Source organism: Aristolochia californica, unplaced genomic scaffold, assembly GCF_029961685.1.
Source record: "Aristolochia californica isolate CCGP_79_NKW_82.1479 unplaced genomic scaffold, dmAriCali1.0.hap1 SCAF_11, whole genome shotgun sequence".
Taxonomy (NCBI): Eukaryota; Viridiplantae; Streptophyta; class Magnoliopsida; order Piperales; family Aristolochiaceae; genus Aristolochia; species Aristolochia californica.
In genome coordinates this window covers 610,340-637,859 of record NW_027181782.1, presented here as the reverse complement: position 1 = coordinate 637,859, position 27,520 = coordinate 610,340, and the positions used below count along the sequence as shown (strand labels likewise).

General features: G+C 36.5%; 3 protein-coding genes across 3 annotated transcripts; all 3 read right to left on the bottom strand.

Annotated features, from left to right (window-relative positions):
* Positions 1-1,077: 1,077 nt before the first annotated feature.
* LOC137944468 (acetylajmalan esterase-like) lies at positions 1,078-1,673 on the bottom strand. The gene is made up of 2 exons (XM_068790154.1): positions 1,283-1,673; positions 1,078-1,241 (listed from the first exon to the last, which is right to left on the bottom strand). The coding sequence occupies exons 1-2, from the start codon at positions 1,671-1,673 to the stop codon at positions 1,078-1,080; spliced, it is 555 nt and encodes a 184-aa protein (XP_068646255.1).
* An 8,163-nt stretch (positions 1,674-9,836) lies between these two features.
* LOC137943889 (membrane steroid-binding protein 1-like) lies at positions 9,837-12,400 on the bottom strand. Its single transcript, XM_068789311.1, has 2 exons — positions 11,982-12,400; positions 9,837-10,441 (listed from the first exon to the last, which is right to left on the bottom strand). Exons 1-2 carry the CDS (start codon positions 12,281-12,283, stop codon positions 10,036-10,038), a joined length of 708 nt encoding a protein of 235 aa, XP_068645412.1. The 5' UTR covers positions 12,284-12,400; the 3' UTR covers positions 9,837-10,035.
* Positions 12,401-14,036: 1,636 nt separating this feature from the next.
* LOC137944549 (F-box/LRR-repeat protein At3g48880-like) lies at positions 14,037-17,529 on the bottom strand. The gene is made up of 4 exons (XM_068790232.1): positions 17,441-17,529; positions 17,254-17,333; positions 15,329-15,699; positions 14,037-14,782 (listed from the first exon to the last, which is right to left on the bottom strand). The coding sequence occupies exons 3-4, from the start codon at positions 15,685-15,687 to the stop codon at positions 14,224-14,226; spliced, it is 918 nt and encodes a 305-aa protein (XP_068646333.1). The 5' UTR covers positions 15,688-15,699; positions 17,254-17,333; positions 17,441-17,529; the 3' UTR covers positions 14,037-14,223.
* Between the last annotated feature and the right edge of the window lie 9,991 nt (positions 17,530-27,520).

The following is a 27,520-nucleotide window of genomic DNA, read 5'->3' as shown; positions in this document are numbered from 1 at the left end:
TTGCTAATCATATAATAAAATTAGTATAACTCATAAACAAATTATACTCAAAATAAACACACATAAAATTAATTTAATTTATACAAAATGCATTACCCTTTGGGGATTTTGCAAATTATATAATTAAGTTAATTTTCACATACAAATACATAAATATATAACAAGGCATGCAATAACACTAATTATAAATACTTCAAATAGCCAAATAATATGGAAATCCTATTCAAAATACAATTCAGGGTAATAATAAACCCTTAAAACACATTCTGGTTCATTATATTAGTAAAAACCCGGTTTGGTTCATGGTTCTGGGTCATCACCGACCCGGACTGCACAAGCCTGCACCAGCAGGCCCGTGGCCAGTAGCCCGCGCACAGTAGCCCGCGCAACAGGCCCGCTTGCGGCGCCAAAATCCAATAAGCCTAAATTAGGCTTATTTTCATTCACTAATAAATAGCTAAAAAATCCAAAAAAATTATGGAAAAATATAGAAACCTATAATCTATCTCTATGATACCAGCAGAAGCTTATCACTTGTATTTGTTAGACTTGATGTCTAATAATAATATAAACATCATAGAAAATAAATCTTAAATCCTCCATAATTCCATTATCATGAAAACCATACATATATCATAGAATTGAAATAAGAAGAATAAAGATAGTGTACCTTTCATCTTGAAGAATATAAACAGAACTTGAAGTGCACAAGATAATCTTTTATACCTCGTTTACAAGTGATACACTTGCTCTCGTTCAGCCAGACTGGGTGTGCAAATAGCCTTAGCCTCACTTGTAAGACCATGGAGGTTTATATAGATTTTCAAAGGGTGTACTAATGACTTTTCATAAGGACACATCCTCTTAGAAGAGATACATCCTCTCAGGAGGGATACATCCCTTCAAGAGAGACATATCTCCTTAGTCCCAAGGGATATGTCCACTAAGTCAATGTACCCATTTAATCTACCTCTACAGGGGGATGTGCTGGCCATTATTCCCTGTACTGAACATCCAATTACAACATCTAAAAGTGGGCCCCACGCCTCTAATATCATGGTAATTTTATTTTATAAATTATCTATTTGAAACCATAATTCTAACGGTTTTGCCTTGGAAGAAGGCGTAATTGTAATCGTTTCCTCCGATCTCTCCCACGAAGAAGAGGGCCGTACCGAGCTTGGCGGTGCATTGTTCGGCGTAGAACAGAGAGACACGAGGTGGGTTTCGAACGAGTCGAGCTGCACGTTGAGGGAACTCCTGGTGTATGGCATGATGATGCCGGCGCTCTCCAGGTAGGAAACGTCGAGGGCAGTCGCTCCGGCGACGGCGAAGTTCACCTCGTTAGCGAAAGAGGCGTTACGATCGAGGTAGGCGTTGAGAAAGGGGAGATGAAAGCGCTGGGCGATGAAATCGATCATGAGCCGGCCATCCGAGCATCGGCCCGTCGGCCTCCGGAAGTATGTTTCTCCGTATGGCAGGCGATTAATTGCTCCGAAAGGTCCCAGACCTTCGCGAATCAGATTACCGGTGTCTGCAATGGAGTCTCCCAAGCTATAGATTGCATCAAAACCTCCAGAACGAGGTGAGGTAGCAGAAGCAGCAGAATCGGGGAACCAAAGGATTGCAATGGCGAGGACGATGATGGCAATAGCTGATTTAGAGGAAGCCATTGAAAGGAGGTAGGATGAGTAGTGATACGACGAAGAGAGTACTAAGGCCTGAATTTTATAGAGCCCGTTCCAGTATTTTAGCTTAATTAGGATTTGAAAATCGGAATTCGAATAGGACTGCGTGTTTCCAAATTTAACTACGCGCAATCTTCCTGTTCTAATCTGATGTGACAGTTATTTAGCAATCCTAACCGATTTTTAGCGTTAACAGATTTTTAATCTTTCCTATTTCATCCGTTTTTCCCTATTTAAACGCGGTAAAAATACTTATAAATTCTGACTGACCAACTAAGTGACTTCACACTTAGACGGCAGAGATGAATTCACACTTGAGTCCAACGACAGTTGCAGCCCCGTCGCCACCACCATCACCTCCATTGCCATCACCAGCAGCCCATTCGCCACCACGTCAGCCGCCAGTGCAGATTCAGATGCCGATTGGGTTCGAATTCGACCCAACCAATGTCAAATTGGTTTGTCATTTTCTTCGGAAAAAATTGATGAACGAAGATGTTCCGTTGCGTAAGGTCCTCATCCATGAGGTTAACCTCTACCTCTTTCATCCCAGCACCTTGGCACGGAACTATCGACCAGCTAGCGACAACCAATGGTATTTCTTCACACCTAGGGAGCGTAAGCATATCAATGGAAACTGCCCCAATCGAAAGGCCGCCAGCGGTTTCTAGAAGGCCACCGACTGCTTCGACAAGATTAAGCACCAAAGTCAAGTTGTCGGCCGTACGAGGTCGCTCGTCTTCAATGAGGGAGACTCTAAGCACGGGATTAAGACGAACTAGATCATGCACGAGTACGTCTACGATGGGTTCACCAAAGATAATCAAAAGATGTTCCATTCTTGGGTTTGTTGCAGAATTCGCTACAATGGAAAACAAAAGTCTTCGTCCAGAGAGCCAAATAACTCATACTACGCCCCAGGACCATCCGCTCCTCTACAGATTGGCTCCTCGCACTTGCCCTTGCCAGCTCCAGTAGACACCTTGCCACCTCCCACCTCAGACTCCTTGTTCACCCAAATTCCACAAGTTGTTGCAGATTATTCTAGCTGCTGCCCTGTTACGAGTACCACACCGATGCAGGAAGTCTACCCATCTGATACACATACTGGCACGACGACCATAGATGCCTTGTCAGACTTCTCACAGGTCACTGGCCTCTTCGAGAAGGACTCTGGTTTCTTCGACGAGAATTCCGATGATTTCCTATGCGACCTCGACTATCTCTTACAATAGAATTTTTTTAGATGGAAGTCGATCATTATTTCATTCATTTTGTACTTTTAATTTCTTCTTCTCCATGTATAGAATCAAAAATGGTTTATGTGTAAGCACTGGAAATTTCTTTATATCAATGAGATAATCCGTTGCTTTTGAACAACTTAATATGTTCTGGGAGGTCCAAATTCATTATTTGGTTGGAGTCACTAAGACAAAACATTGAAAAAACTGTTAATAGAAGGTTTTTTTTTAACTAAAAACATGGAGACAGAGAGAAGAATCAACAAAGAAGAAGAGAAGTGAAAATCTTTGAGAAGGGAGAGTTCATGAAAAGAGAATAGGGATTGAGAAATTTCAGCACTTAACAACTTCCTCTTAATCACTTTTATATTAGGCTTTTTTTATTGGTGGCAATCATCTGCGTGTTTTCTTGTGCTTAATTGAGCTTCTACTACAAAATTCAGGGACTAAACTAGAGATGGAACCCAAGATGGAAAATGAAACTTTTGTAGATTATATAAATTTTACCAGTGAGATAATAATGGGTAATCAGCAGACTATACCAAAGAAGCCTTTGATTCACAAGAAAAATATTGAGACTGGTGCGGTCTCTGTTGGTCATCAGAATAGTATTTCAAGAAAGTCTTCTTCTTCCAAGAAAAAAAATTCTGAATCAAAAGTGAAGAAACCAGCAAAGGATGTCTATGTAAGAGAAAAGGCTGAATTGACCACAGCCAGCTTGGATGTGTCTTCAGCTGTTGAAGCAAAGACCTTGGATGGGTCTATTGAAAAGGTGGTTGAGGCAAATGAGAGACAGCACGACTCTTCCACAGATGCAGTGGCTGAAGAAAGAACAAATATGTGGCAAGTAGAATACTCTATGAAATTCTCAGGAACTAAGATGTCCATAGAAGCTACAGAAACATTGGCTCATTCAGACAACGATCAGTTAGTCTTGACCTCCAACTATTTAAGATCAAATAAATTAAAGGATCCCTCTGCAAGTGAAGCGAATGGGAATCATTTGAAATCATCCTTAAAATCTTCAAGAGGGACACTAAACCGTAATGTTACATGGGCTGATGAGAAGAAACCTGGGGATACTAGTGATGGTAAGCTTTGCAAATTTCAGGAAATAGAGAGCCACTGTGAAAGAAAAAAGTGCTTGGAAGCTTCTGTTGGAGAGGATGAGAGTACATTTAGAGTAATATGCTTCAGCATATAAGTAATATGTTAAACTTACTAGACATCAGACTAAAATACCACCAGCCTATAAAACCGTTTTATTTTCTTTCCTATTTTATTTTTTGTTTTTGATTTTTTTGTTTTGTTATTGGCTTATAAAACAGCCATTGACAAACATGCATTGAATTTTTTTTACCTTTTTCAGATGAACTTCTACCAGTTTACAATTCTTTGTTTCCTTCCATGATGCATTTGATGTGATCTGCTATTTGTCTGTACTTTTTTCAGAATTCAAAATGGGTTGTCTTTTTTGTTGTCCTTACTCTTACATTACCATTCAAAATGGGTTATCTATGATTTGTTTATTTTGATCATGATGGTTTTAGTATCTCCATTTTAAAAGAGGTAACTTAGTGAGGAAAGTAATCTATTGCTATTTCAATAAACACTAACAAGAATGAAATTACTGCTGTAGATCAAGGCTTGCAACAGCCACTGTGCACTTTACCAGGATCCAGAAGAGTTGAAGGCAAGGCAGATCAGATGGATGTAATTTCTTTACTTTGCACAATCTTTTTGGCCAATCATGGGGCTGGTGAAGCGAAGCTATTACCATGGGTTAGTAGCTTGGTCCCAGTGTCATGATTTTTTAAAGAGTATCCATGTGAATTTGTGCTTTCAACCACATTAAATTTGGTCTTGCTACTGGCTGTTAAGTTCCTTTAGACTCTTGGGCATTAATGTGTAATCCTACTTCTACTTCAGTACCACATTGAGTCTTGGCAGGCTAAATAGGCACCTACAAATAGCAGGAGGGAGTTTAGCCTGTTATTGATAAGGAGATTTCTCGAAAGGCTTACTTGACTGAAAGTTTAATTTCTTCAACTCTTTCTATACAGAATGATGAAGCTGCTCTATTGCAAGGGGAAAGGGAGGCTGAAAAGATGATTATTGAGGCTTATGCAGCCCTGCTTCTTGCATTCCTATCAACAGAAAGGTATCTTTGAGTGCCTTCAGATTTCTGCTGATGTGGTTCTCTTTTCCAATTCTACTATAATTATGTTGACTTTGTTTTGTTTCAACAGCACAAAAGTCAGGGATGCCATTGCCAACTATCTCCCTGATCACAATTTAGAAGTTCTTGTACCTGTATTGGAGAGATTTGTGGTAAGCTTTGTTAACCTTTTTGTATCATATTACTGTTCCATGTTACTTTTCCCTAAATGGTATTTGTTTTGCTTCTATACACTCTGGTTCATGCCAGTGAAGGAAAAGAGCATTTGTTGAGGTGATTCCAGCATCCTCATGATAAACCTATTAGGATCCATTTTAAGAAAAAAGAAGCTATTATAACTGATGATCAGGTTCATGCCTTGCTGACATGACAGAGGACTCTAAACACTCAGAACAGATTCTGTACATTCTTCCTCGTCTCTTGTGCCCTTGCTCTCTACCTTCTATCTTATGGTACAATTTATTGTCATAACCGGAGAATGACCAGACCAGTGGGCTGCAGTGCCTCCTGACTGCCATTTTTTTTTTTTTTGTTAATTGTTCAAGTTTTTCACTGTATGTTGTTGAGTATCTCCCTTTTCAGTTTTGCAATGTACTCTGTTGTATCTCACAGCAGATGGGTTCACGTTTGTATATTAGTGGAATCGTGATTGTTTTCTGCTCTCTTGTCCCTGTGCCGTAACAGCTGAGATTCTGCTTAAGCCTCATTTGTTTCTTAACTGCAAGGTGGGAAGGATGTTTACATTGGCTGCTTTTGCGAATCTAGAAATTGTTCCTAATTCTAATTAAAATTTGATGAAATAAAAATGATCAAACTTATAAGATTGGAATTAATAAATTATAATTATTTCCAATTCTGTGTGTGTTTATGGCTTTGTGCCGATTTGATATTGTAGAAAAAATATCTAATTAAATTTTTTTAGTTTGATCAAAACTGTTTGGTGTTTGTATATTTTTTGGGTTGGATAATTTTTATTTAATTTATTTAGATTCTTTCATCTTTAAAACTATTAAAAAATAGTCAACTTGGTGGAGACGGATGCTCAGAACAGGTTATTTGTCCCCATATTGCTGTCTCTTTGTATTTATCACTCTACAATCTTAACAATATTTGTTGTCTTATTTGGCCAAAAACATTCTTGTTTTGTTTCCTTTCCTCTTTACCTTGAGAGAATAGGGACAATTAGAGTCATACACTTCAGCAAATAAGTAATATGTTAAACTTACTAGACATTAGACTAAAATACCACCAGCCTATAAAACCCTTTTTATTTTCTTTCTTGTTTCATTTTTTTGTTTTTGACATTTGGTTTTTTATTGGCTTATAAAACAGCCATTGACAAACAAGCATTGGAAAAAGTTTTACCTTTTTCAGATGAACTTCTACCAATTTACAACTCTTTGTTTCCTTCCATGATGCATTTGATTTGACCTGCTATTTGTCTGTACTTTTTTCGGAATTCAAAATGGGTTGTCTTTTTTGTTGTCATTACTCTTACATTACCATTCAAAATGGGTTATCTATCATTTGTTTATTTTGAACCAGAGGTAATTTTAGACCTCTAAAAAAAATTATTTGTAGACAATCCAGTTTGACCCTTTTTTTTTTCTGCTCTGTCAATATGCATGGTAAAGCAGGTAATTTCAGCCACCATATAGTGAAATGTGGATCTATGTTATTCTATCTATGCAGAATATGTACTCTCCCTTCTTGCACTTTAGCCCATTCATCTGCTGATGTGAATGCCGTTTTGAATTAGCAGCTTTGGCCTAACCATCTATGTTGCTGCCATGGTTCCCCTCATGGGAAAGAGAAAAAAAAATCTGTACTGTCCCATGACACCTCTCTTTTGCCCTTTCTAACTTGAGGGTGTATAAGAGATGCTTCCAATGCATAAACTGATTATATATGATTGTATTTTATGAAAAAGTATGAGAAGAAAGAGTGGACTTCTAAGGGAAAACCCATTGGAGATTTTTGTCTTTCTTAGATCAGATTATGGTTTTATTTCCATTCCTTGGCATCATATTTTCTGGTTGGCCAATTCCATTGCCCTGTTCCTCATTTATGTGTCAATAGTTACCAAGATTTTGATCAGCTGTTCAGTTATAAACAAAAGCTACAACTGTTTATCCTTCTTGAAATGACATGGTACAATGTTAAACTATTGCATTATGCACATATACCTCCTTCATGGAAAGATGGAAGGGGTGAAAAGTCCAGGAGAACCACCAGTAAAGCATCTCAGTTCAGCTCTTGACCCTGACAGCAGGGGAAGCACTTCCAGTTAATCTAGGTTAGTCTTACTGAAATTGATAAAAACTGGGTATGTCGGCTTTTTCATCATCTCATTTCATTGAAAATATGAAGCTTTAAATATTTACCTTCTATGATGTGGATTTCTGGAAGGTTACAAGGCTTTCGTTCTTACCTTTACTGGGATTCAAAAAAATTGAGAAGTATATCTTCCTGGTTCTCATTATTGATGTCATCATCGAACAAGGTATGCCTTGAAGGCTCAAAATGTCAAACTCAATTGACAATAGATGAGGGTTCTTATTACACCATTTTTCTTGATAATCTTCCCTCTTGTTTCTGTGGTTTTAGTTATGTCGGCATCATAGTTCCCAAGGAAACATTAAGTCTACTGATCAGAGATATTGTCATTTCATGGGGTGAAGCCCCTTGGCAAGCTGGAGCTGCCATTTGAAGAGCCCTGGTGCAAGTAGAGAAGTTCCAAGAGATAGCTCCAACTGAATGAACACACCCATCTATCTTTCCCCACCTGAATGAATTCACTCCTCTATCTACTGAATGTTGTGCAATGGAAAGTGCAGAGTTTATGTCTTTGCAGTTAAACTGTAACTTTTGTAGTCAGATTCTTTTATTGGTAAAATCATTTGGCAATGGCTAATCAACCCTTTGTTGCAAAAAAAACCTGAAATGGAGTTTTTGTATCTTGTGTAGAAATGTGCTACTTCATGACCTGATTCTTATTGCAATCAAACATTACAACTGTAGGTTATTTACAATCTTTGTATGGCATTCATACATTCAGGGTCGAAATTCTAGCTCGTGATAAAGCTGCCCATGTGGATGAGCTTCAGGTTCAAGGCCTCTCAGATCCACAATTTCTGAAGAAGGTAGCAGGAAATACTGGAAATTTACTGTACATATCATTCTGTTTTATTGAAGAAAGAATGGTATTTGTCTATTAAGCTCTTCCCTATCATTCTGTTTTATTGGAGAAAGAATGGTACAAGGAAACATGAGAGAGTCATTGTTTATGTTCTTATTTATTAGCTGTAAATTATTCAAAATAAAATGTCTAAAGTCATCATAGCGGAAGCCTCAAAGAGCATCCAGGAAACTGGAAAGAGTTGGAAACCTACAATTTATAGCAGTGATGGAGCTACACCCAGAAAACCAGTCAGATCTCCAACTGGAGCTGCATCATTCTTTAAATCTCCTTCCTCAATGTACATTGATCATTATCTTTTTGATAATGAATATATTTGTTCATCATTGGTGTTGCTACTGCAAAATTCCTTCTTGCAGATTTTTTAACCTCATTTACCTTTTTTCCCCCACCTTTATCCCCTTAGTGTTGTCAAGACAAAGAATGGTGTTATTGTGACCGTCCTTCATGATTATTCAACTGTCAAGGTACTATGACAAGTTCTATTTTTCTTTTTTCACAAGCAGGTGGTGATGGATCCACCGCTGTATGGCTCGCCTGTGGCCAGAGGAGTAATTCCTTGTGATGTGCTATTAGATAAACTGGAAGAAGTTAAACAATCAGTGCAGGTACATATTCCACAATTAAATCTCTAATACATAGAACTAGACCTAATTTCTTGGTGAGATTTTGCATAAATATGATATTTTTTTCATTCTTGACAAAGTTCACTAGTATCCATCTTGACAGAACTCTACATTTTCTTTGAAACTTTTTTAATCGAGGGATTCTTATGTTATTTGCTGTGTTCACTCCAGAGAATTGAGTCACTGGTTGGAGGATCCCTGAATTCACTGGTCTATTGCAGCTTATCAAATGTGAAAAATTTCAGCTTAAAAAACATCCATCAGTCCCATATATCAGAGAGCATTTTTGTTGAACGCTGCTTTGATCTGACTTTTAGAATGCAATTACGAGATGTGATTCATTTTTGTGCCCGAGGTGGCTGCAGAATGCCAATTAATGCATTAACTGCTACAGTTCATGTCATGAGTTAACGACAGAAAGAAACCCCTCCCAAGTTCTGTGTCTTGCAGATATTAAGTCTTGTCTAAGAGTGTATTTCAGTGACAAGCCACTTTTCACAAGCAGGAAACGTTGATAACCCGCCATCGTTGAGACCCAGGCTAGTTACTACATCAGAGTTTCCTTGCTCCAGAACCAGTTCTCAGTTCCCATTGCAGGCTGCAACTAGTAATTGCGAATTCGCAATACAACAGTGCGAACTCATTCCCAGGCCTCGTACACTCACTGGTCACACTAGGGAGTCTCCAGCAACCAGCTTTGAAAGTGGGAGAGACAGCCATCAGCTGACTCAGTGGCCACAATGAATTTGAAGGAATCAAAATGAATAAGAGATTAATATTTTTTTTCCAATTAATCTTCTCTCCCGAAGATGCATTTTTTGAGGTTTTCACAGTTTCTCTACAGGACAGGGAAATCCTGAAGCTGGAAAACACTGGGCAACAATACCCAGTAGCAAAAACAGGTTTCTCAAATGGAATCATCAAGAAAATTTAAGATTATAAAAAGGCAGAAGCGATGTTTATTCATAATGACAGATATAACATGAAACAAAAGTGAAGGGACAGCTAAAAACACTAGCAAAAGGGACGCTCTGCAGAAGAAAGATGGACTGATAACAATAGTTTGTAATGTAATTTAACAGAGGAGATAATTGTCCTGGATTTACTCTTTGAAGGTGTCCTTGGTATCGATTTGCTTATCTTCCTTAACATGTGAGTGTTCTGCATCTTCCTTAACATGCGAGTGTTCTGCTGTGATTTCTGTCGGCGCAGTTTCTGCTGGTGTGGCTGTGTCTTCTGCAGGTTTGGCCTCTGCTGATCTGGGTTCAGTCTCGGAGGACTCGGCAACAGGCTCATCCGCTGCCGGGACAGTTTTCTTGATGGTTCCAACTTTAACATACTTGCTCATGAACTTGTATTCCCAATCCTGTAAGGCTTCTAGCTCAAATGGGCCGAGGCCTGAGATGTCTCCCGTCAAATCCTTCTCTTCAAACGACATTTTTGCTAGAGCCCTGCTGGCATCTTTGCCGGTGAAGAGAGCATAAGGGCCACCAGGTCCATAAAACATTCTGTAGCAGTGACACCAAAATTAGAGAGAAAACACTAAGATCAGTAAGATATTCAGATGCAAGCAGAGCACGATTATATTACAGGAATGGGCTGGCAATGGTCTCTTCAACAATGAAATTGAAAGAGTGAACTAGAACAAAATAAGACACAGCAAAAAAATCAAACCAGCACCAAAGAAGCAGCAGAGCCTCTTAAAACAGTGGTTTTCAATTGTTCGAAGTTGCTGCTTCCACCTTGGGGTTGATGTTCTCAAAAAGACTACAATTTCTAGAAAGTGAACAGCCATGAACAAATGAAAGCCCTTTATACACTTACTAAAACAAACGGATTCCATTTATAGTTTATAACACAAATTTTCTGGAATATAAGATCCAGAAACCTTAAGTATGCAATAACTAAGATCAATTGATCAATGTCCTTCATGAGATTGCACATCCAAAAGCTATTAACAACATAAACAAATAAACAAAGGCATATCCAGATTTTTTGAGCGACTACCAATAGTTCTGGACATTCTTCTACAAGTATAAAACATAAAATGAATCACCCATTTGAAAAATCTAATATAATTATCATCCAACAATTTAAGCATCAATGTAGTCGCAGCCAGAAGACTCAAAGCTATGACTCCAAAAGCTTCCGGTAAATCACAGACTCCTACCAAAAAACAGATTCTTAACCGAGAGGAAAATGGGAAAAAGAGATTCTTCCAATCAAATCCAAGTGAAGGAAAACTTCAATTACAATTATCAATAACGACTCAAGGAAGTAAAAGGTGTATTGTGCTTTTCACGAAATGAAAAGCTGTCTGAAACTAAAATCTACACTGGAGCACGCAATGAAAATCTGACTGAAACTAAAATCTGCACAGGAGCATAGACATCCATTCTCGAAAGTAGCATGGAAAAAGGCTACTTTTTTACCAACATAATACAAAGAACACTAATGGTGCAAGTAAACGCTGAAAGCAGCAGAGGCATAAAAAAAAAATCACTTCTCTTTTGCTGCTGTAAAACAAAAAGTAGGCCTAAATCTATTTTTAATCGAAAGTCAATAAAAATGATACAAATAACACCCATTTGTTGCAGAAAGATAAAACAAGAGCAGGAAATTACCCAGAGCACATACAGTAATACTGAACTATTTGAAACCCCACAGAAGCTAACAGGAGATGAGAAACCCAAACAATATGTAATCGATACAATTCAAAAACCACCTCACAAATGAAAAAGAAGGGAAGAAAGGCCAAGAAATAATTATCAGCAACAGTTAGTCAGAGCAGTTGCAGGGAGGGGGACCGCAAAACCGGCGATGCAGACAAGATAACTGGTCCGATGAGCAGAAAACACAAAACCAACGAAGAAAAACTAAGTCCCAGTCTGCTGAAAGCCCCGGAACAGTTATCAGGTAAAACACAGGTTGTTCAACTAGTCAAACCAAAACCCAAATTAAGCAAACAAAAATTTCACAAAAACAAACAAAACCAATTTTCAGGTGCACAAAATAAGCCCAGAAACAAAACCCCCCAAGGTGAAAAACCTGCTCTGCGAGACATCGTAGATCTGTCCCTTGATCGCCATCAACAAGGGCTTCTTAGGATCAGAGCCATCATAAACCTTCAATTCCTCTTGAGAAATCTCTCCCAGCTGAACCGGTGGAGGCAAGGGCTCCATCTCTTCAACAGGCTCCCTAGCTCTGGGCGGCGGAGGCGACTCAAAAAACCCAGAAACCGCATAGTAAAAGGCGATTGCAATGGCCACTAGGGTGAAGAAAGTCGCCGGATAAAGGCCTGTGTAAGCGGGGATTGCCTCCTTCAACGTCTCCCAAAGCTGCAGCGCCATGGCTTTCTGTGAGAGAAGGTGCAAAACCAGTGTGGGAGAGAAGGCTGGGGATGAACGTGGAGCTTTGGGGACTGGTATGAGGTTTATTTGGGGACGTTTTGAGTGTTCTAGAATGCCGAGAACTGACCGAGTTTGGTTGAATGTTGACAGGCAGATTGCCAAATATTTCTTATTCGGTTGAATTTACATGTTTACCCCCGTATCATATTATATCAGTTGCCTCAAGTAAAAAAAATTAAAATAAATATAAAATATGAACGCCTTGGATATTGTAAATAATATCTTTTATTTTTAAAATATTATTATATTAAAACTTATTTATAAAAAAAGATAATATATATTTAATATAAATATAATATATTTGTTTGTGAAAAACCTGACTGCATTTTAGCTTAAAATAGTTAATTTAATTTTTTTTATTATTTAAGTATTAACCCAATTTTAAGATTGTTCAAGAGGATGCATCAAGCTAATATAAAATTCTATTAATAAAGACACATGTTTACATTTAAAATATTAAACTTATTATTTTTAAGTGCAAAAAAATTGTGGAAATTAGTTTAAATTATTAGTATAATGAAAATTTAAAATAAGATTATATTTGTATTAAAATATATAAATAAATTTAATTTTAAGTGGATGAAGTTAATTGAAAAATTACTTTTGTTTTGTTAATATTATTTGACAAAAATAAAATGAAAATATTATTAATTTCTATTTAATATGATCTATGCTTCTTTTCTCCTCACATTCTTGCTATATTTATTTCTTAATTTTTAATTATAAAAAAATTATAATTGAAAATTTTCAATTTAAAAAAACAAAATAAAAAATAAAAAATAGGATAAAAGAAATTTCGAATTTTCAAAAGGGGAAAATTGAATTATTGGTTTTGAATTAAAAAGTTGGGTGCTGAGGCTTGCTTTTTTTTGTTATGGGTCTTTTTGAATATTTTAAGGGTATTAAAGTCATTTCAGTTGAAGGACAGATACAAGAGTTAAATAGTGGCAGCAGAATGGTCGAGAGCATGGATATCGATGACGTGGAGAGGGTGTTAGCGAGACTCGCACGGGGTTTGACGGGGAAATTGCTTTCCGTCTCAGTGGATTTAAAATTCGCGCTTTCTTTAAGACACGCGCAGTGCGTGGGAGTCGGAACCCGGTGTCACGATTCCTGAGTTGACTGAGTTGACTCAGATTTAAAACTAAACGGGTTAGGTGAGGGGTTCAGGGTCAGACTTGAACTTAAATCTTCAACAATGAGTGAGTTCCTTCCGACCCAGCCCAAATCTGACTCAAATCCTCCATCGGAGTCTCTACTCAACTCAAGTAGTCTACTTAAGAATTTCAGGGATCCAAACTGTGTTCTATTTCTTAAGTCATAACACCTTGGTAGAAATTTTCAGAGATTTAACTGAGTCAAACCTGGCCCAAAGTCTAACTCGGACGATTCAAGCAAACCGCTGCTTAACTCAATTAGACCTTGTCTCGTTTTGGACTCTAAAGTGGCTCAATGATCCCAACAAGGGACCCTACGTCACACACCGAGTCGACTTTTATTAGTTCCAAATTCCAATTATTGCCTGTTTAAATCCCTACAATGAACACTCTTGAGGATAGCTCAAAATATGGCATATTCTGCTCGCCCTAGAAAGCAACTTATAATTTTCAGTGCAAGGTTTACCCAACACTACTCATAAGTGAAAGTAGAAATGCATCCAGGAAACTGGCACTTCTCTAAGTTACATAAACTTATATAAGTTAGATATTCTATTTCATAGATGAGAATTACAGAAAGCAAATGCTTCCAGTTTGGAGAAACAACAGGCAACAGACGTTTCTTACAGTTACAGAAGAGCCAGTTACAAAGAACACCAGCTGTTTCACTTTCCATACCCAGATGCTAAATACAAAACCAGTACTCTGTACAGCTAAACAATCTCAGTGGGCAAGAGAGCTGACCTCATCTGTGCTCCAGAACCAATCCTCATAATTGTACCACCTCATAATACCATCATCAGCAATTGCCCTTTGACATGGAATACATGTCTCCTGCATGCAGTACATGAACGACTGTAGCCTTGAAGCTTTCTCAAGAATTGGCATGTCGAGTTTCCGAATGAACCTAGGAGGATCAGGTGGCGGATTCAGTTCAACTAAGACGCAATGGGAAATATTCAACACCTGTAGGTGGTTCAAGTTATCCAAGATCATCAACAAGTCTTCCATGTACAACTTTGAGCACCGTAGACTAAGGACCTTCAGCTTTGGGACGAAAGTGGCTATAGCCTGCACAAATTTGGCATCACAGGGGCCCATGATCTTGAGCTCGCTGAAGTTCTCGCAGTTTCTGCCAATTTGCTCCATGACATAACTCGGGCTACGGACACTAGGCATTGTCAGAGACACGAGCTCCCTCCACATGTTAATAGCCTTGATCATGGCATCCTTTGTAATCAAGTTCCAACCCGGTAAAACAAGCCTTTTTAGATGTGGAGATCTGCAATAAAATGTGTACTCTTTACTTCAGTTATTCCTCTTTACTGTTCAAGGCTTTGGAGTTGACTACCTACTATCAGAACCTATGTCTTCCCACACAAGCAAAATGATCAACAGAAAACACAGAAATTTTGTCAGGTAAATTGAAAGATGTTAGTAACCTCTATCTGTAAAAGGAATAGATGCATAATTCTGTAAATACATAAATCATACAGTGAAAAAAATACTCATTTAAGTTGTGAGACAAATCATTAAGGATCCGTGATTGGCCACATGCACCCGTCAAGCATAAACGACAGTAGATATAGGAATCATAACACGGTTGAGGGTTGAAGAACTTGCTATATTGTGAAGCCAACATTGCTTGGTTCTAATGAAGCTAATCATGCCTTTCTCCAAAAAATGCCTTTTGAGATATTGTAAGCCTGACAGAAGGCCTGCTTGAAGCTTGATGACATCCAGTCAGACTGGAGCAATTTCAGATGATGTGGTACAGTAGAATTACTTTCCATAGCTTAACCATAGTGTATTAAAAATAGATACATACCTTTCAGCAACATGCAGCAAATGCTTGTCATTCATGTACAGATTATAATGGAAGATCATGCAATTTATGCTGCCACAGCTGAGACCCACAGCAATTCTCAGCACTCGAGCAAGCTCCTTATTTGATTCATCGGCCACCCATATGTAGGGCGAAGAGGGAATCTTGATATAGTTAGATCTCCAATGCCCAAGATCAAGAGTCTTCCAGAGTATCGGATCCGTGCAGGCCAACCTCCATGAGCTACAAACTTGTGAAATGCCTGAAACCAACTCTGTTACTGTCAGTTGCTGGAATACTTTTACTAGAAGATCAATCTGCATGTCTTCCCATCTCTTCACCGATGCATCACTCTCTTCCATCTTGAAAACTTGCTGAAATATTCAGAAGGAATTTCAGAATTTTGTGTAAACTATAAAGGTGAAGAAAATTTGTACAGTTTTCCTATTTGAATGGACCATCCATTCTTCTTAATTTTAATTATTTCGTAATAAAATTTAATCAAGAAAAAAGAGAATCCACGGTCAGAGTAAGTAGCATTTAGGTTTAAAATATCCACTCTGGAAGTGTGTACTTAAATTAAAAAATAAAAGAGAAAGCTAATGAATATTTAAGCAACATCCCTTAAAAAAGAAGAAGGTCTGAAATAGAAGGAAAATGGCACGCAAGTTTAAAAGATTTTATCAATGTCAGACTAACATAGACGGTTTTAGTAAAGGGAGCAGCTTCCTACAACCATTAACAGTTTATGGACCATTAAGAATGCATTTGCAGAGAAGATTGATGGTTAACATTCTTAGATCTTAGAGAAATAGAAAACAGCACCCAAGTAGTCACATATGTTGAGCAGATTTAAATGAGGCTACTAATTTATCTATGGGCGTGCACAAGTCCCACATCTCTTGCTCCTCAGCATTTATTCTGTAGGTCAACCGTATTATTGTTTGAAATTTCTTTTTCTAAAAAATAATTTCTTTTTATCACTAAACAGGAAAACTATCATTAGTTTTTTTTTTTTTTCAGGGAACCCACAAAACCTTGATTTTTAACTCAATGTTTAATGTCTCTGAATCCCCTCTAAGCAAATCTTGCCAAACCCAGTAAGTGGAAAATCTAGGCTTTCGCATGAATAGGTGAGAGCATCATGTCCTTCTAAAACAGCACAGGAAATTTAAAGCAGGCTATCCTGTACATTTTTCAGCATCGACAATGCCAAATATAGTTTACTACGGCTGTGGTGTTGCAGAAAGCTTATCTTTAAAAAAGCCTCATTTTCTATGGAGTTATCAATGAACAATGAAATGCTACCACTGTGAGGAAGCTAGAAGAGCAAACATTCTCCAACTTGTTTTGTTCACACAATAGCAATTTCTTGCAGAAAAACTAGCTCTAAGATAAAAATTTCTCACAAAACACACTTCTGTGGCACTACACCCCATAAAAATCACCGAATTCCACAATTTATTTTCTTTCAGGACCGAAATCCTGCAGAATGTAATATGGGAATTCCAGATTGTAATGTTCCCTTTTAAGAGTATCTAAATAATCAAATAAATAGATAATAAACCATTTCTATGAGCAAAAGCAAATCAACAAAACAAAACTATTCTTGAGATAGTAAACAACAAAGCAAATCTTTATAAAAACAAATGAACATAAAGAGAATGTCTTTAAAACCCATGTGATATTCCTTAAGCATCCCATAAACTATAGTATCCTATATGTCAAACCCACTAATCTTTCCTGCACCAAAAAATGAAAAAAGCAAATCTGAGGCCCTCTTTCTAATCACCTAGACTCCCCAAAAATGGGGATTTAGAGTAAGCTCTATCATCTTGAACATTTATTTCCTTCTCTGCGTGATTGTAACCCAATTACCATAAAAATAACAGAAAAACAGAAAACACATATAAGCCAAGAAGAATTACCTGTCTCCTTCCCCTTCCTCTTTCCTCGAGCAAGTAATCAATCAGTCTTAATCAGCAAAGCTCGATCAAGATAACGAAATCTAAAACCCAAGAAATATAAGTAAAGAAATGAGCAATCGCAAATGAACACACCCCAAAAAGTCAACTAACGATCATAAAAGCAGAATTCGATCAAAATGAAACAAACCAAGTATCAGATACACAAAATGAGACTGAAAGATTTCATCTTCCGTCCCCCATCGTCCTCTCCCTCTCTTCTCTCTCTCTCTCCCTTCTCCCGTCTTGCGGTCTCCATACTGTGTAGCTTTTTTCCTGGAATTTTGTTTTATATTACAAACAAGATATTAATTATCGCTTAAGACCGCGATTTAATAATAGGTTAAAGTAAAATGCGCCTTGACGTGGCAAAAGAATGAGGGGCCCGCCTTACACCACGTCAGATATTACATAAAACCACAACCGTCACTGTGTCCAAATATCACTAAATATCCGGCAGATTCTACTTTTGCGAGGGAATCTACCGAGATTTTATTTACCCCGGAAAAAATCTAAAATTTACTAAAAAATCTTACAGTAAGTCCAGGGTTATTTATTTATTTATTTTTGAATTGGACATTTGGTTCAGTGGTCCGCGAACTCGAACCGGTTCAATTATTTAAGTTAAAACTAAGTTGTAATTAAAATAAAAAATGGAATAACGTTTGGATTTAATATTTTATTTTATTTTATTCGACACTTATATAAATATTTAAATATTTTATTTTAAATGACTAAATAGATACAATACATTGTTAATAAAGATTAAAAATATAAACTTTTAGGAGTTTTTCCTATTTATTTAAATTTTTAATGAATATCATGCTCATTAGAGTAGTTATTATGCATCTCAATAAATAATTTATTTAAATTAGAAAAAATAGAGTAATTATAAATAAATAAAAATAATATTTTTCAGATTTAGTATGTATTTTAGTGTTAAACTTACAATTGATACTTATTTTTTAATTTAAATAACAAAATAGAGATAATAATATTTTATAAAATTTAAAATTTAGATATTTAAAGTATATTTTATTTATATGCAAAGGCAAAAATATCAAGTTGATGGAGTAGTTATGTATCTTAAATCATCTTAAATCGACTTTTAATAATTTATTTTCCCTTTGATTAATTTTCTCATTGGAAAATTTCCTACCAAATCTATTGGAACAATAGATAACTCATTTTTTTATTTTTTTAATATTTCTTAAAGGTAAGAAGAATAAAAAAGAAAATATTTTCTGTCCCCAAAAATGACATAAATACTGGAGAATTTTAATTAATTGAAATTTTATTCTAAGATATTTTTTCCTATACTTTCCTATTCGTACAAACATACCCTCAATAACCTAACTTTGGATAAAATGTTTACATATGTAAGATATGATGTAATTAGCGTTGCACTGATGTAATTAGTTTATAATTTATGTATCTTATTTACTCTTACCAGGGTGAAGGGTATTCTTATAACACTAGTACTTTTGATATCTATAAATACAACTTAAGGGGGAGGGTTTGGACAAGTTCATAACCCTAATTCTCCATCATCGTTCTCCTGCTCCAAATTCTTCACTCTTATTCTTCTCACCACTTAATCCTCTTCTAGCATGATTATACATCATGAAATCTTAAGTTTTAACTTGGTATCAGAGCAGACGATGATTTGAGATGGAAAAGGAGAATAAGTTGGAGAAGAAAGGGAGGAAGAAGAAGAAAAAGAAAAAGAAAAAAGAGGATTTTCTTGTTTTTCCTTTAATCTTATTTCCTAATTCCTTTTTTTATTGGATTTTTAACTCTCTTACCATATGTTTTAAATAGAAAATTATATACCGTTGGAAATATATTTGAGTCTAGTTTCCAACTCAAAATGAATCATTGAAATCATATTTTTTTTCTAGAAAGAGAAATCACCATTTGAAGCAACAAAGGTCAAGCAACAAAAAAGTTTCATGTGACAATAGAAAACTTTAAATTTTGACCCATTTTATGCCATCAAGATTAAACTTTATATAAAGAATTATATATCAAAATAAATATCTTTAATTCTGTTTTTTTTTTTTTTGCCTATTTAATCAATTTTCAATCTGACTTTTTTATACGAAGATATTAATCTCGAAAGAGTCAATGGTAATCAGCACGAGAGAGCAACTTCCCAGCAGTAAAGAGTTGTTTTTCATGGTGAATTCCATCAAGGAGTGAAAGCTGGATCTTGTACACAGCTTCCTTCACAGTTCTGACAGGATCTTTCTCCATTACAATGCAGAATTATAAGTACATAATTTCAAAAGAAGAAGAGTTGGATTTCTGCAGAGAAACCCAAATGAATACAGTTGTCTGTTTAAGAAGACTATCACAAAGTCTATTTTGCCCTGCAAATCAATCCCAAACAGTTATTAGTATAAAGGATTATAATTCTACTCATCTTCTACTGCTAAAGGTCTAAAGGCAACCAAAACAGGCAAAAAAAAGAGGGGGATTGAGAAAGAAACCAAAACAACAGAAAAGAAAATTGAGAAGAAAAAGTGAAGAAATGTTGTATCTTTGATTGTTCTCTCACATGAGAACAATATATCTTCTCTGTTATTTCTGATAAGAAAAAAGTGTGAGAAGAGAAAGAAACAAGAAAATGAGAGGCTTTTTTCTTTAGAAGGAAAGAAATACGGTATCTTTAGAAGAAAATGAAAGGCTTTTTCCTGGAATATCTTTTTTTTAAAAGTATGTCCCATACAATTTGATAATAAAAAGGAATCCTAATTTTGATAATATTTAAAAAAAATCCCAAAATTTTGATAATATAAAAGTTGGTTATAAAATATATACACCAGGGAGTTACCCTTGTTGTGCGTATAAATCGAAGAGTTTCTTTAAATATAAATAAATAGCATTCACACTTGGAACAACTTATTACTCAGTTTCAACTTATTATTTGGTGCACATCTTCCTTATTCAAGGATGGACTTGTTGTAGATTATCTCATGTGTCCTTATTTCTCTTAAGAACTTTTACTATTTACACATTATCCCCTGCTATATGACAATATATTTGGTATGTGTTATTTGGGCATTGACTAGTTACCGTAGCTTTTATTGTGTCTCTTAGATTGAGACATTATTATTAAAGAAGAACTCCTTTGTTGTTTGCCTTGGGTTTCATAATTTGCTGACTATTGTCCGCATTGGTTCATATGATAAAAAATTTTGAATTTTTTAGGAAAATAAAGCACATAGTGGCCCCAATATTATCTTTTGGTGATTCCCCATTACCCTCTTATTTGGTAGTCTTGTGAACGACAAACATCACCCAAAAATTATTTAAAGTTGGTTCCTACTTATATTTTATCACCTATTTCTATCCTTTGAGAGTCGTCCATAATCCTAATTCTCTTTCTCTAAATTCCTCAATTTATTTCTTCTGACCCTTTTAATCTTCTTCAACCATAATTATACATCACAGAATCGTATGTTTCAACAAAAACCATAAAAGATGCAGCTACAAACTCATCATCTGATTGTGCCCGGTAACTTCCCCATCGGTTGCATTCCCAGTTACCTCACAACATTCCGCAGCTGGAACCCCTCTGATTACGATGAAAGAAGTAGCCTAAAAAATTACGACTTTGCAGAGCTCCACAACAACCAGCTGCAACGAATGCTTCAAAGCTTGAGGAAACGATTCCCTTATGTCAACATATAGTACGTGGATTACTTCAATGCAACACTGCAGATTCTCGATAACGTGCAAAATCTAGGTTTCGACGAGCAGTCTCGATTCCAAGCTTGTTGTGGAGCGGGAGGCGATTACGATTCGACCCCAGTAGAATGCGTGGAGAAACTGGAACCTCACTTGCTCTAATCCTTCTAAGCGCCTCTCATGGGACGGAATCCACATGACCGAGAATGCTTACAGAGACATGATTTACAGATAGTTTTTAGTTTTCTCAAATCGGACAAATTAGTCAAAGTTGAATTTTTCCAGTGTTTTTCTCTTTAATTCACCAGTTTGTATCTATACAGACACCAGTCATGTCAATTGTAACATGGAATATTTTTTGAATAATTTTTAAAAAATCTTTGATCTTTATGATCTTGTATCCCTAGCACTATGCTTGTTATAAAAAAAAAAAAAAAAAAAAAGCACAAAAATCAATAAAAATCGAAGAACCTTGTTACCCAATATGGTGCGACTTGAACGCCGCCGGTTGTTAAGCACCATGAGTGACCTAAAGCGCCGCTCATTGGTATGAAATAGTGCCTTTCAAAGCACTGTGTCAAAGAGCAGCTCTTTTCATTCAAAGCATAAGAGGAAGATGAGATTGGAAGCTAGATGCTACATTGAACAGTAGAAAGAGGAAGACTTCAACAACTTGAGAGCTACCGGAGTTGGCAAAGCAGCAGCATACCTAAAATGACTTCTAAATCAAATCAGTGATAACCTTGCAAGGATCATCAGGTAAATGAATAGTTTTGCAAATGGCTTTGAGCTTTCCATTGCAGGCTTACAGTTTCCTCGAATATGGCTGGAACATCACTGCCTTTCCTCGATGAAGCATGGTTTTCCAAGGGAAAGATGCCCCGTTTGGAAGATTACTCAATGAAAGGAGTTAAAACTGGAGGAATTCCCATCACACTAATTCAGTTGTCTTTTTTCTTCTGCATAGATTGCTTTTGTATTAGATAATAGCTCTGTAATTTAAAATTTAAATTACAGTGAAAGAAAGACAAAGGGCAAGGCGATCCCTCCCTCCGGTTGCTTAAACGGCTGTTTCCTCTCGGTTAAGAATCTGTCTTTTGGTAGGATTCTGTGATTTACAGGAAGCTTTTGGAGTCATAGCTTTGAGTCTGCTGGCTGCAACTACATTGATGCTTAAATTGTAGGATGATAATTATATTGGATTTTTCAAATGGGTGATTCATTTTGTGTTTTATACTTGTAGAAGAATGTCCAGAACTATTGGTAGTCGCCTCAAAAAAGGTGGATCTTATATTCCAGAAAATTTGTGTTATGAACTATAAATGGAATCCATTTGTTTTGGTAACTGTATAAAGGGCTTTCATTTGTTCATGGCTGTTCACTTTCTAGTGATTATAGTCTTTTTGAGAACATCAACCCAAGGTGGAAGCAGCAACTTCGAACAATTGAAAATCACTGTTTTAAGAGGCTCTGCTGCTTCTTTGGTGCTGGTTTGATTTTCTTGCTGCGTCTTATTTTGTTCTAGTTTACTCATTCAATTTCATTGTTGGAGAAACCATTGCCAGCCCCATTCCTGTAATATAATCGTGCTCTGCTTGCATCTGAATATCTTACTGATCCTAGTGTTTTCTCTCTATTTTTGGTGTCACTGCTACAGAATGTTTTATGGACCTGGTGGCCCTTATGCCCTCCTCACCGGCAAAGACGCCAGCAGGGCTCTAACAAAAATGTCGTTTGAAGAGAAGGATTTGACGGGAGACATCTCAGGCCTCGGCCCATTTGAGCTAGAAGCCTTACAGGATTGGGAATACAAGTTCATGAGCAAGATTGTTAAAGTTGGAACCATCAAGAAAATTGTCCCCGCAGCGGATGAGCCTGTTGCCAAGTCCTCCGAGACTGAACCCAGATCAGATAGGGGTGGCTTCGAACCGAGACGGTTCGCGAGCCGGCTCGGTTCGGCTCGGTTTGATTCATCATTTATCGAGCTCGAGTACCGAAATCGACTCGTTTACCTTAACGAGCCGAGCTCGACCGAAGCTAGGTTCGGTTCGTCGGCTCACGAGCCGGCTCGAAATGAGTCGGATCGGTATGAATCGGCAACGGGATCGCGAGCGAGTGAGCGAGGGAGTGGGAGCGGGAGCGAGAGCGAGAGCGAGGGGGGGAAAATTTTTTCCTCCCCCCTCGTCACCGCCGACCCCTCCCATCGGTTGTTGTCGCCGCCTCTACCGCCGTCGTAGCTATTCGCCGGCGTCTATACTGCCGTCGCAGCTGCTCCCCGACCGCCTCTGTGGCCGTCCGTTCGATTTTTTCCTCTCCTTGTCGTCGCCTCTGTTTCCGTCGACGCCACTTCCGTCACCACCGCTTCCGTCGCCGCTGACTCCGTCGTGGCCGTCATTCCCGACGATAGGTCCTCCTCGACGCCGTTACCCCCTTCCCTCCGCGTCGTCTCGGCGGAAAACCAGAACAGGGGAGAAATAATCTCCCCCTTCCTCGCGAGAAGATGATCTCGCACGTGCGAGATCATAAAATAAAAAAAAAAAAAAAAAAAACTTTTTCCTCTGGAAAAAATTAAAAATAAATTTTATAGAAATAATTTTCTATAAACTATTAGTGTCTCATGTTTTTTAAAACATTTTTCTAATTGAAATTTTTTATTAAAAATCATATAATTTTCTAAGTAAGATTTTTCGTACCAAGATGGGGTAGAAAACTGTATAGAAAATTTTTGAACAAGTATTTAACAGTTGATGTTGTAATACTTTTAACTTGAAACAATTTTCATTGTAATTTTGTGTTTGATATTTTATTTAATTAAAAATTTATCGATAAGTATAATAATATATTAGATTGATTATTAATTTTTATTTATTTCCCTAGAAGAGACAATAAAAGGTCCATTTAACTTTCCTAAGAAAATTTTAAAATATTTCCTGTAATTTTCTAATAAGTCACTAATAGTAATAAGATTTTATTTAAAGGTTTTTTTGGGAATATGTATCATAAGAAAAATATTTTTAGTTTTTCCTAGAATATAAATTTTTATCTAGGGGCACTAAGGAGGCCATAATAAATTATGGCCAGATTCAAAAATTACAAAACAAGCTAGACAACAATTGGAGTAAAAAATATTAATATTGGTGCATTTTAATCCACTATTGAAATTCAATCCTGAACCTCCCCTATTATTATATTTTTTAAAAATGTATGCATAATTTTATATATAATTTATTCAAAGCCATCCCTACGTGCGAGATCAGAAACAAGGAACAAAAAAACTCTTTGTCCCTTCCTCATGGCTCTTAAATAAATTGAAAAGATATTTTAGTAGAAATACGTTTCTAGAGACTATTAGTGGTTTTTTCAGTAAATATTGAAAAGACATTTTTAATTGAAATATAGGGACCATTAGTGCCTCATATTTTTTCAAAATATTTTTCTAATTATAAATTATTTTTAAAAAATCATATAATTTTCCAAGTAAGATTTTCTTGCCAAGATGGGTTAGAAAACCATATAGAAAAAATTTGAATAAGTATTTGACAGTTGATGATATAATACTTTGAGCATGAGGCAATTTTCATAGCAATTTTGTGTTTGACATTTTATGTGATTAAAAATTTATCGATAAGTATAATAATATATTAGATTAATTATTAATTTTTATTTATTTCCTTAGAAAAGGCAATAAGAGGTCCATTTAACTTTCCTAAGAAAAATTTAAAATATTTATTGTAATTTTCTAATAAGTCTGTAATAGTAATAGGATTTTATTTAAAGGATTTATAGTTTTTATTTGGGTGATTGTAAATTGATAGTGATATTTTATTTAATTTTGTTGTGTTTGATTATTGTATAGAGTTTATTTATAATGTTATGCAGTGTATGGAGTGTTTAGATTATTTTATGGAGTGTATAAACAATTTCATGGAGTGCTTATGGAATGTATAGACAATTTTATGGAGTATTTATGGAGTGTTTATGCAGGTATTATGTATATTAATTATGCCCAATTTTAAGTAGAGGTCGTGCCGAATTTTATACAAGTATTATATATATAGATTATGTTAAAATTTAAGTAGAGGTTATGCCCAATCTTATACACATATTATATATATAAGTTATGCCCAATTTTATGTAGAGATCATGCTCAATTTTATGTAAAATGTATGCATAATTTTATATACATTTATTCGAATATATTTTTTGAAAAATTTTAAATGTATGTTGAGGCTCGAGCTCTGCTCGAAGCTCGGCTCGAACTCGTTGGGCTCGAGCTCCATAACAATTTTAGGCTCGAGACGAGGCTCGGCTCGAAATATTTAAATCAAGCTCGACTCGAACATAAGCAGGTTCGGGCTCGGCTCGGCTCGATGCCACCCCTACCTGCAGAAGACACAGCCACACCAGCAGAAGCTGCGCCGACAGAAATCACAGCAGAACACTCACATGTTAAGGAAGATAAGCAAATCGATACCGAGGACACCTTCAAAGAGTAAATCCAGGACAATTATCTCCCCTGTTAAATTACATTACAAACTATTGTTATCAGTCCATCTTTCTTCTGCAGAGCGTCCCTTTTACTAGTGTTTTTAGCTGTTCCTTCACTTTTGTTTCATGTTATATCTGTCATTATGAATAAACATCGCTTCTGCCTTTTGATATTCTTAAATTTTCTTAATGATTCCATTTGAGAAACCTGTTTTTGCTACTGGGTATTGTTGCCCAGTGTTTTCTTGCTTCAGGATTTACCTGTCCTGTAGAGAAACTGTGAAAACCTCAAAAAATGCATCTTCGAGAGAGAAGATTAATTGGGAAAAAAATATTAATCTCTTATTCATTTTGATTCCTTCAAATTCATTGTGGCCACTGAGTCAGCTGATTGCCGTCTCTCCCACTTTCAAAGCTGATTGCCGGAGACTCCCTAGTGTGACCAGTGGTGTGTACGAGGCCTGGGAATGAGTTCACACTGTTGCATTGCGAATTCGCAATTACTAGTTGCAGCCTGCAATGGGAACTGAGAACTGGTTCTGGAGTAAGGAAACTCTAATGGAGTAACTAGCCTGGGTCTCAACGATGGCTGGTTATCAACATTTCCTGCTTGTGAAAAGTGGCTTGTCACTGAAATTCACTCTTAGACGAGACTTAATATCTGCAAGAAACAGAACATGGGAGGGGTTTCATTCTGTCGTTAACTCGTGACATGAACTGTAGCAGTTAATGCGTTAATTGGCATTCTGCAGCCAGTTCGGGCACAAAAATGAATCACATCTCGTAATTGCATTCTAAAAGTCAGATCAAAGCAGCGTTCAACAAAAATGCTCTCTGATATGGGACTGATGGATGTTTTTTAAGATGAAAATTTTCACATTTGATACGCTGCAATAGACCAGTGAATTAAGGGATCCTCCAACCAGTGACTCAATTCTCTGGTGTGAACACAGCAAATAACATAAGAATCCCTCGATTAAAAAAGCTTCAAAGAAAATGTAGAGTTCTATCAAGATGGATGCCAGTAAACTTTGTTAAGAATGAAAAAAATATCATATTTATGCAAAATCTCACCAAGAAATCAGGTCTAGTTCTATGTATTAAAGATTTAAATGTGGAATATGTACCTGCACTGATTGTTTAACTTCTTCTGGCCACAGGAGAGTCATACAGTGGTGTATCCATCACCACCTGCTTGTGAAAAAGAAAAATAGAACTTGTCATAATACCTTGACAGTTGAATAATCATGGAGGACGGTCACAATAACAATTAGGGGATAAAGGTGGGGAAAAAATGTAAATGAGGTTAAAAAATCTGCAAGAAGGAATGTTGCAGTAGCAACACAAATGATGAACAAATCTATTCATTATCAAAAAGATAATGATCAATATACATTGAATGAGCTACCTTTGAGGAAGGAGATTTAAAGAATGATGCAGCTCCAGTTAGAGATCTGATTGGTTTTCTGGGTGTAGCTACATCACTGCTATAAATTGTAGGTTTCCAACTCTTCCAGTTTCCTGGATGCTCTTTGAGGCTTCCACTATGATGACCTACAAATATTTTAGACATTTTATTTTGAATAATTTCAGTAGTCAAAGATTACACTTGTTTCTTTTTCATCAGTTTCTTGTGTGGTCAAATGAATCTATAATTTTCTAGTTCCTGGCAATCATATGTACTAAGCTGACATCAAGATAAAGAATGAAGAGATGTTTCTAACCCCAAAATTGACTCTTGTTGAAGAGGGTAAAATTATACAAACATCTCAAGGGAAGCTGACATGCATCTCCAGATAAAAGACACTGAGAGAATGCTGATTTGTTCAGTACTTTCAAGCAAGTATAAAAGTGGAATTCAGTAGTCAAAGATTACACTTGTTTCTTTTTCATCAGTTTCTTGTTTGGTCAAATGAATATATAATTTTCTAGTTACTGGCAATCATATGTACTAAGCTGATATACAAGTTCCTAGTGAAAATTTTACTTATGAAGTCCAGTCCAGTCCAGCCAGCCAGTTGATGTCAATGCCATTGCCAGAGCAGGCCAT

Bases quoted from the DNA above. Each gene is read 5' to 3' on its own strand.
- LOC137944549 (XM_068790232.1), bottom strand. From the start codon at position 15,687: ATGGAAGAGAGTGATGCATCGGTGAAGAGATGGGAAGACATGCAGATT. The intron at 14,783-15,328 runs GTATGTATCTAT...ATTTTATTGCAG, and splicing joins TTGCTGCATGTTGCTGAAAG to ATCTCCACATCTAAAAAGGC.
- LOC137944468 (XM_068790154.1), bottom strand. From the start codon at position 1,673: ATGGCTTCCTCTAAATCAGCTATTGCCATCATCGTCCTCGCCATTGCA. The intron at 1,242-1,282 runs GCATCATCATGC...CTCAACGTGCAG, and splicing joins TTCCTACCTGGAGAGCGCCG to CTCGACTCGTTCGAAACCCA.
- LOC137943889 (XM_068789311.1), bottom strand. From the start codon at position 12,283: ATGGCGCTGCAGCTTTGGGAGACGTTGAAGGAGGCAATCCCCGCTTAC. The intron at 10,442-11,981 runs GTTTTTCACCTT...TCACTGCTACAG, and splicing joins TACGATGTCTCGCAGAGCAG to AATGTTTTATGGACCTGGTG.